Source organism: Leptonychotes weddellii, chromosome 1 (assembly GCF_054177405.1).
Source record: "Leptonychotes weddellii isolate Sample4059 chromosome 1, ASM5417740v2, whole genome shotgun sequence".
Taxonomy (NCBI): domain Eukaryota; kingdom Metazoa; phylum Chordata; class Mammalia; order Carnivora; family Phocidae; genus Leptonychotes; species Leptonychotes weddellii.
The window spans coordinates 189,968,476-189,978,202 of NC_138369.1; the positions used below are offsets into that span (position 1 = coordinate 189,968,476).

A 9,727-nucleotide genomic window follows, 5' to 3' on the forward strand; every position below is an offset into this window, starting at 1 on the left:
TTCATCCTGCAACCTTGCTGAACTCATTTATTAGTTCTAGGAGGTCCTTTTCACAGATTCCTCAGGATGTTCTCCTTATTCAGTTATGTCATCTGCAGATAGGAACAGTTCTGTTCCTTCCTTCCTGATCTGTTTGCTTTTTATTTCCTTGTCTTACCTTATTGTGTTGGCTAGAACATCTGGTACTATCTTGAATACGATTGGTGAGAGTGGACATCCTGCCTTGTTCCCAATCTTAGGGGAAAGCATTCTGCCTTTCACTGTTAGTTATAGTTTTAGTGGCAGGTTTTTTCTAGATGCTCTTCATCAAGTTGAGGAAGTTCCCCTCTATTCCTGTTTCTCTAAGAGTTTCTATTATATTGAATTTGTCAAATGCTTTCCCTGGGTGAATTGATATGATTATGTGATTTTTCTTCTTTCTTCTGTTAACGTGGTAGTAGATTACATTACTCGATTTTTCGAATACTGAACAAGCCTTGCATTCCTGGAATAAACTCCACTTGGTCATGGCACATAATTCTTTTTATATAGGTTCCTGAATTCTGTTTGCTAATATGTTGTTAAGCGTTTGTATGTCTGTATTGGGGGATATTGGTCTGTAGTTTCTTTTTTGTTACAGTCTTTGTCTAGGTTTGGTACCAGGATAGTACAGCTTTGTAAAATGAAGAATATATCCTCCTTTCCTATTTTCTGGAAGTGATTATATAGAATTGGTGTTAATTCTTTACATGTTTGATAGAATTCTCCAGTGACACTAGCTGGAGCTGGAGATTTCTTTTTTGAGTGTTCAAGTTACGAATTCGGTGTCCTTCATAGTTGTAGGGCTGTTCAGATGACCTGTTTCACGCTAGCTTCAGAGGCCCGCGTGCCGAGTGGACTGAGGCACTCCTCTCCTGCTGACGTGTGTAGGGTCTGCGGTGCTCTCAGTTTCCTTCCTGATGTTGGTAATTTGTCATGTCTCTTTGTTTTCCCTAAGTCTTGTAGAGGTTTGTCAGTGTATTGATCTTTGCAAAGAACCAGCTTTTTTTTCATTGATCTCTGTTTTTCTGTTTTCAGTTTCATTGATTTCTGCTTTGATCTTTATTATTTCCTCCCTTCTGCTTGCTTTAGTTTCCTTTTGTTCCTCTTTTTTAGGTTCTTGATGGTGGGAGCTTGGATTATTGATTTGAATGAATTAATATTCTAACCAAGTTAATGTGGCAGACCCACATTATTTGTATGTACCTACCAGAGCTTTATACATACATTCAGATTGATGTGGCAGCCTGCAAAGTAATCGTCTTTGGGCAGTACCCACTGATGCTGTTGAGCTGCTGAAATCCCTGGGTGCCTGCTGGGCGCCAGACCCTGTGCCTGGATGCCAGTGTGGAGCTCTCTCCCTGGCTGGCCAGCAACCCAGCCATCTCGGTGAATGGACGGGTGGAATCTTGATGCGGTGTTTATGATCATTTCTGTGGAACCTGCTGCAGGCCAGGCCCAGATTTAGCACTCCACAATCATGGACACCAGGGGGCTCGCGTCTTTTATGATGATTAATATGATGACAAGAGGAAAGACAATCTTTTGGAAGCCAGATTGAAACCAGTATCTCAGTACTGATGATGATAGTTGATACTGGGTCAGTCTTGGATCTCTTGCTTTGCAGGTATGTAAGGTGGGCTTTCTGTTTTCCCATAGCCCCTCACTTTGCATTTCTGACTTACAGCAGATTCCAAGTGCCATCTCAGGCACTCTCAGCCCCCAAGGAATCGTGGTTCCGGCATCTGCGCTGCAGCAGGGGAACGTAACCATGGCAACAGTGGCAGGTATGCTGACCGAGAAAAGGATGCTCTTTCCTTGAGCTTTTGTGGAAAAGCCCTTTATATTAGAACAGAGAAGTGCATAAATATAATTTCTAATTAATGCCAGTTCCTGAAATAGGAGTGGCAAAATCTAGAGCATTTAGAATTGAATGCCCGTTTCTTGTTTTAATTCCCAGTAACAAATAGTTCACGCAAATTGTGTTTCCCTACTAAAAAATTTTGGGAAGAAAGGTTTTATATAGGAGTTGACAGCATATAGCAAAAACCAATTGTACTTTGCAGATAACATAGTTGTTAATTGCACTCTTGGCAGCACCGGGAAAAGCTTAGGTTGGGTCATTAATGTTTGACAAACAAAGAAAAATTCATTCTTAGTATTACTTGTCAAATAAAAACACGGGAGGGGTACCGATTCTGTGGTTCCCTGGTGCATCTCGAACATCGCAGATATAAAATTGTCATGAAAATGGAATGGGGCATGTGAGGAGGGGAGAAATTTACAACGAAAACCCTCGTGTGATAGTGTCAGGGGAAACCTCCACAGGAAGACAAAGGCATGTTTGATCAAAATATACTATGATAACAAATAGTTCACACCAGTTGCCAGGTCCTTTAATACTGCTAATTGTGGGGAAAGTAGGAAACAGAGGCGGACAAAAAAGGGAATTTGCAGAATCCAAATAAGCCCTTGTGTCCTGTGCGGTGGTCCACCTTAACACCCGCTTTGCACTGTGCCCCCCGACCGTGCCCGCCCCCCCCACTGCCCTGTCCCCTCCACTGCCTTGCCCCTCACCCTGCACACTGCCCTGCTCTGTTGCACTGTGCCCACCCCCTGCACGCTGCCGTACCTCCTGCACAGTGGCCCGCACACCCCTTACAGTACCATGCCCCCCCCCGAGTGCCCCTCCCCTGCAAAGAGCCAGACCTCACTATAGATGCTGGAACACTACTTGTCCAGGGAAGTTGTTCAATAATTTATAGTGACAAGTCAGCCAGCAAAGTATTGATCATTTGAAACCATTTAAAAACCACATCAGACTAAAGATTTTATTCCTTTCATACGTATATCGAGTATATTGAGAATACGGTTTAAATCATTGAGACTTAAAGAGTATTTTAATTTCTTCCTTCTTGAGGTGGCACAGTGTATCAACCTGTCACAGTTGTCACCCCTCAAGGCCAAGTAGTGACACAAGCGTTGTCGCCCGGCACGATCAGGATCCAGAACTCCCAGGTGTGTGTGCCATTCCCACGGGAGGGTCTGGGGGCGCGTCGCGCAGGCGTGGGGCACAGTAGGCCCAGGCTGGATCTGTTCCCTCTGCCTGAAGGTCGGTTGTCTCGAGCTGGCTTCCCAGTAGCAGTCTCCAGTTAATCTCAGTGTCCATGTTTTGTCTCTTGTTTACTCTTTGTCTCCCTCGGTGTAAAAAAGTTGCAAAGTTCAGAAAGTCTAAGGAAGCAGGAAAAAAGTCATCCATGACCCCTTCCCCTCAGCAACCACTGTCGTCCAGTTGAACACTGGATTGTGTGGTTGTCTGTGGATCAGGAGACTCGAGGCAGTGTGGACACGCTCTTCCCGCCGCCATGCAGGTTGACAGCGGACCCAGCAGGCAGGTCTTGCAGCCCGTGGCGAGGCCCTTCTGTGCTTCTGCTGGGCCAGAGCGCCACTCCGGGCTGGTCCTCGGGCTGGCCGGGGCCCTTCCTTAACATCCTCCCACAGCCTGGTGCAAAAGCTGAGCAAGGGCTGCCCCTTCCCTGCTCCCAGTTGCCCCGTGGAGGCCCTGCCCCAAGGCGGCTGGTGTGCTCTTCCTGCCCTTGGCCTCTCGCGCCCCCCGACCCCGGGCACCCCAGCTCCGAGAGCGCAGGAGGCCGCTTCACGGGCAGAAGCAGCACGTGGACGTGCTGTTCTGTGCTGGGCTGAGGTCACACTGCTCTCTCTGTGCCTCCGTGGTGAGACGGGGTTGCCTCGGTGGTCGTCCAGGCCGCTGTCGATCACGGAGACGCACGCACACGCACACACGCACACACACCCTTGTTTTCCACACTGAGCTAGGTTTAAGTCAGAAAGATAATGTTTCTGTTGTCAGCTCATAGTTAGGAATACAGATTCTTTATGTTAGTTGTCTTTATTTATTTTTTTTTAAAGATTTTATTTATTTATTTGAGACAGAGAGAATGAGATACAGAGAGCATGAGAGGGAGGAGGGTCAGAGGGAGAAGCAGACTCCCCACCGAGCAGGGAACCCGATGCGGGACTCGATCCCGGGACTCCAGGATCATGACCTGAGCCGAAGGCAGTCGCTTAACCAACTGAGCCACCCAGGCGCCCCTATGTTAGTTGTCTTTAGCCCACACAGGTGTTTCCCACAACCTCACGGACGGCTTGGAGGCCCAGCCCCGGAGATGTTGTGTGTCCCTCAAGCAGACAGCAGAGGCGAGAGGGCGTCGGTGGGCAAGGGCTGGCACCGCCAATCCAGGGCTTACTGCCTCTCACTGCATGGACAGAGCTGAGCTGGGGCGGGGGGCCTTGTCATCTGGGCACATGGGGTCTCACCAGGCCCAGCAATGGGTAGAGGAGGAACTGGACTCCACCAGCATTGTCCCTTGGTTTTCCAGCCAGCCTGCTTTCCCTGGAGCTTCCCATTTACCACACCTGTGAGCGTGAGGTGGTGTCTGGTTCGCAGAGCTCGTCCTGGTACCACATGGAACTGCTTTTAGAGCGAGGTGCCTTCCTTATGTAGTAGAGGTTTATTTGTCCTGTCGCTTCAGAAGAAAGTTTTCCGGGGCACCTGGTGGCTCAGTCAGTTAAGTGTCTGACTCCTGATTTCGGCTCAGGTCACGCACGGTCTCAGGGTCGTGAGATTGAGCCCTGCGTCGGGCTGTGCTCAGCTGGGAGTCTGCTTGGGATTCTCTCTCCTTCTCCCTCTGCCCCTCCCTGCTGCATGCTCACTCTCTCTCTCTCCCCCACCCCTTCTCTCTCAAATAAATAAATCAATCTTTAAGGGAAAAAAAAGGTTTTCTACTTAACTGAATTTTCTTATAGATGGAAAGGACTGGTTTAACTAGCAAATACATAGTTTGTATTTCAGCATAACCCCTCTGACACAGAACATGCCTGTGACCCTCCCCAGCCTTGTCAGGCAGACAGGTGAACACAGCTCCCAGCCTGTGGGCTGTCTCTGCTCCGGTGATCAGTCCACCGTGCGCCTGGCCCCTCCCCATCACACTCCTGCCGAGTCTGGCTTCTAGGGCAGCAGGGCCAGGAAGCCAAAGACACGAGCTGCCCCGGGTTTCCAACGGAAGAGTAAACAGATTGACTGAGGGCTCTGGGTGCAGGTGTTCTTTGAATAAAACCTGTACATGGTACGTGTGATTTTTATTGTAGCTGTTTGGGCTGCTCTGGGCTCTTTTCTTCCCTTTTTCTTTTTTTTTTTGTGGGGAGGGGGGATTGGTTCTTACTGGGCTTCAGGTAATTGGGGAGAGTAACTTAACCAGTGACATTTTCTGTTTTTGTGTCAGAAACTGTCAGGGTTGGTTTGATCGAGAAAACTGCTCGCTGTCTGTCTTGGCTCCCGTGGCCACTCTGGCCAGCGTCATTCACGGCAGCGCTGTGGTGGCGGTCACTCCTGTGCTGTCCCCCACCTGTCCGTCCTGCCCCATGTCTGGCTGCGTTGTGAGCGCAGCTGAGGCGGATTCTGACATTGCCACTCTCCCGCAGAAGAGAATTGGCCACCGTGGGCCACATTCTGACCTACGGCCCGTCAGGAGGAGGCAGGATTTGGCCTTTTCCTAGGGCATCTCTATGGAAAGGTGATTCTACCTTTTTTTTTTTTTTTTAAGTTTTTATTTATCTATTTGACAGAGAGACAGCCAGAGAGGGAACACCAGCAGGGGGAGTGGGAGAGGAGAAGCAGGCTTCCTGCCGAGCAGGGAGCCTGATGTGGGGCTCGATCCCAGGACCCTGGAATCATGACCTGAGCCGAAGGCAGATGCTTAACGACTGAGCCACCCAGGCGCCCCGAGGTGTTTCTACTTCTAAAAACATGTTTTCGAGGAAAGAGAAGTAGCCAGGGGGAATTTCACGGATTTCCTCCCGCTCTAGCTCCTCCCCCTTTCCCGGGAGAGTCTTATTTGTATATATTTTAAGTTTTTGCTATTACTTGGCCTGTGACAAGGTTTTTTTGCCTCCGTTTTACTCTTATTTTGCTTTTTTATATCAGGTGGTTGTGTGTCCAGCTCAGTGTGCAGGGTGCTGAGAGGCTTGGAGCCAAGCACCGCTTTTCCTGCCCCGTTCCCTCCTCTCCCCTCGGGCAGCTGCTTTCTGATCCTGCTGATTTCCTCCCGTTTCTCACTAAAAGTCCTCCCTCTTAACTCACCCCTGAAGCTCCCTGTTTGGGCTCTCTGTCACGGTTGGGGCCTGTGCTCTGTCCGTGCGCCCCCTCGGCAGTGGCTCTTCCCCGCCCTGCCCGTGCTTCTCCCCACAGCTCGGCCACACCTGTTGTTGGTATGAACATCACCTCGTCTCTGCGGAGCTGAGTGTGTACCTGTGATCTCAGGGCTTCTCTGGTTCAGATGTGTCTGGCTGAGCTCACAAGTGCTTCACTGTTGCCCAAGGTGCATCCATCGGGGCCATGGGCCCCCAGAAGCTCTCCGCCTGCCTTCTCCGGGGCTCTTCTCTATCCAGGCTGGGCATAGCGTGTGTTCTCGAACTTTCCTTTGACATCGCCTTGAGGAATCCCTTCTCCTAGAGCCTACATCCTCTACTTTCTTGGCTTTACTCCCCACTTTGAAAACTTCCACGGAAAATGTGCATGGGAAATACATTCTGTCGAGACGTTGCAAACCTGAAGATGACTTTATTTTGGTCTTGTACTTGACTGTTTCCCAGGATGGTTTCCGGAAGAAATCGTCAGCAGGGCCCGGGAGCATGGCATCGGGGGCTCTAGCCGCCTTGGGAGGAGGTCAGCGCTCGCTGCTTTCCAGGCTGCTGTGTTTTCTCCTCTCAGCCGCGTCTCTTCTCCGAGCTGTTGCTGAGCCCTGGGAAAACCTCATGTCCTGGAGTCTGAGACCTCTCCTTGATGCCTCTGAGATAGCCCTGCCCCCACCCCAAGACATTAGATCTTCTGAACCGAATCTTTGCATTTTTGTGTCATTTTGTATTTGTATTCCCATTGTCTGGTTTCTGAGAGATCTTTTATCTCCCAACCCATCCATGCAGGTTGACCTCTTCAGCACAGTTTGGATTTCTTTTTTTTTTTTTTTTTACGATTTTATTTATTTATTTGACAGAGAGAGACACAGTGAGAGAGGGAACACAAGCAGGGGGAGTGGGAGAGGGAGAAGCAGGCTTCCCGCGGAGCAGGGAGCCCGATGCGGGGCTTGATCCCAGGACCCTGGGATCATGACCTGAGCCGAAGGCAGACGCTTAACGACTGAGCCATCCAGGCGTTCCTCAGTTTGGATTTCTTAGACTCTTCCATGCCCTCTGTGCTTTCTCTTGAAGTAGCTCCCGTTTTTGCTTCATGGGTGGTTGAAGCCTTCTCTCTGTTCCCTCTGCATCTCAGCGTTTATTCACTCTGGTGTCTGCTCTTTGTGATGGAGGCCTTCGGATGTTTGGGGACAGTTGGCTGTCCTCGGACCTGTCAGCATGAGCTGCCAGAAAGCTGTTGGGTGTGTGGCAGGTACGGGCCACAGCAAGCCGGCTTCTCCGCGGGCTGGCCTCTGGAGTGTTTCCTCCACTCAGTGTCTCCAGAGAAGGACTCTCAGACTTCTTGCCTGGGGCATAGGCCTGGTTGCGAGGGCGAGAGTGGGCCGGGGTCTCCCATTTTGCGTGTAGACTTTCCTTACCCCTCTTTCTGGCCTTGCCCCTCACTTCCGCTGTCCAGCTTGCTCAGTGTGCCCCAGTCTCCTGCAGGGCAGGGGGCAGATCAGTCATCTGCAGAGAATGATGGGGAGGGTGTGTGGGGGGGTCTCACTGCTTCTTAAACAGACTTCCAGCCAGTTTCCCAGGCTTTTAAACCCCCCGCTTGTCCAGCCCCCGATGGGGCTAGAGCTCAGCAGGGCCAGCGGCCGTTCCGTGCAGAGGCCTTGGCTTGCTTTCCTGACGCAGCCCTGTGGGCACTCAGGCCCCTTGGTAGCATCTGTGAGGTCGAGTCATACGGCTAGCTGTCACTTCGCCTACTTTTGAGCCTGCATTTGCTTTAACCCTGCACGAAGAAAGCAACACTGGGCGTATGTCAAATTTCATGAAGAACATCATATATTAATTGAGACAAATAAGACAGATGAGCTACATTTTGGCCCTGGTGCTTTGGAGCTAGTATTAAAAGTTCATTTCCTCTTCTTTTTCCGGTAAACACAAACACGAGCATAGAGAGGGTGCTTAATACTGTTTGCTTTCAGTCCTTTAACAAAGAAATTCATTTCAAAAAACACTCACACCCTTAATAATAATCCTGACTTTTAAGAAATGTTAGATACGGCTAGTGGCTTGATGTTCCCTGTAAGTCATGGATTGTGTTGTTGCGATGTTGTTGTTGAGGCTTTTAAAGCATACATCTGAAATGATGTCAGGCCAGAGGAAGTACAGATAATACAGTGACCTCCAGAATCACGTTCCAAACCCTTAGAAGGGTGTCTGGATACATTACACTGAAGGTGATGCTCTTTCCTCTATAAAGTCGGATTCCTGCGTAAGTTCTGCGTTCACGCATGCACAACAGCAGGGATGTCCCCGACGGGTCTGTGCAGAGGCCCTGCGGAGCTGCGGTGGGGTTCTTCCCGGCCCGGGTCGTGAGCGCTGACCACACCTCTGCACAGGGAGGCTGGGCCTATGGGGCTGAGACCTGGCCTTACGGACATCACATCTTTCTTACATTTGTGTGAAAGACAGTCCCGTAAGAAGTGTTACGCGCATCCTTTCCTATGGAAAGGGAGTGGGCAGAACGTGTCCATGCTGTCCTCAGGGGCGAGGGAGGCCGTGTCTGTGGTGGCTCCGGAGGCTTCTGGGCCAGAGGCAGGTGCCTTGGCCCCTTTGCTCTGTGAGCCCCGTGTCTGCACTGTGCGTGCCTCTGTGTCTCTCCCCTCTGTTCAGCCCACGTGGCCGCCTCTCGTCAGCGGCGCTTCTGCCTTCCTGCCCGTTCTTGCTGATCGCTTGGACTCTCTAGGCTAGGAGAGCGGGTGCTGTCACGTCCATGACTAGAGGGTGAGAGGTGAACACGAGTGGTGGGCGAGAGGGCCGTGGGCCTCACATGTCTGCAGGGCAGCGGCCCCAAGGCCCTCTGGGCTCCTGTCTCACCTGCCGGACGAGGGGCCACTGCCCGCGAGACAGCGGTGTCAATAGTGAGAATGCAGAGGGAGCCCCCCGACAGGTGAGCCTGTGGGGCCCAGCACACACGTCTCCGCTGCCATATGTCCTTTCTCCGTAAGACCTGTGGTTATTTTCTCCATCAGAAGTCATAAACTACTTGCCTGTGTCATAATTTCCTGTGCCTTCTAACGTTATTTTTCAATTGTTTAAAAGCTTCAGTTACAGTTAAACCAAGATCTAAGCATCTTGCATCAAGATGATGGCTCATCTAAGAATAAAAGGGGCGTTCTGCCGAAGCACGCTACCAATGTGATGAGATCTTGGCTCTTTCAGCACATAGGGGTAAGAACGCAAGTGATTCCACAGTCAACAGCGCCCTGAGACGCTTGCTTGCTGGCTTCCTTTCTGGAAAAAATGTACTGTCTGTGCTGGAGGCCTGGTGTTGAGTGTCAGTGTCATTGACTGTCTCAATGTTAGGGTGGAACGTGGGACAGAGGAGGGTGACCACACTCTGGAGGTCTCTGCCTCAGGGACTTAACCAGGAGGGCCCTGCTGCTGACAAGGGAGTGCCTTCCGCTCATGCTAATCACCTACGTGCCACGGAGGGTGACCCAGTGTG

General features: G+C 50.7%; 1 protein-coding gene across 1 annotated transcript in view; it reads left to right on the forward strand.

The window, feature by feature from the left end:
• PKNOX1 (PBX/knotted 1 homeobox 1) overlaps positions 1-9,727 on the forward strand; it is a 45,142-nt gene that overhangs the window by 30,268 nt on the left and 5,147 nt on the right. The window contains exons 7-9 of the mRNA XM_081820352.1: positions 1,706-1,805; positions 2,939-3,036; positions 9,322-9,450. Coding sequence (XP_081676478.1) covers positions 1,706-1,805; positions 2,939-3,036; positions 9,322-9,450 — 327 coding nt within the window. The remainder of the gene's footprint in view (positions 1-1,705; positions 1,806-2,938; positions 3,037-9,321; positions 9,451-9,727) is intronic.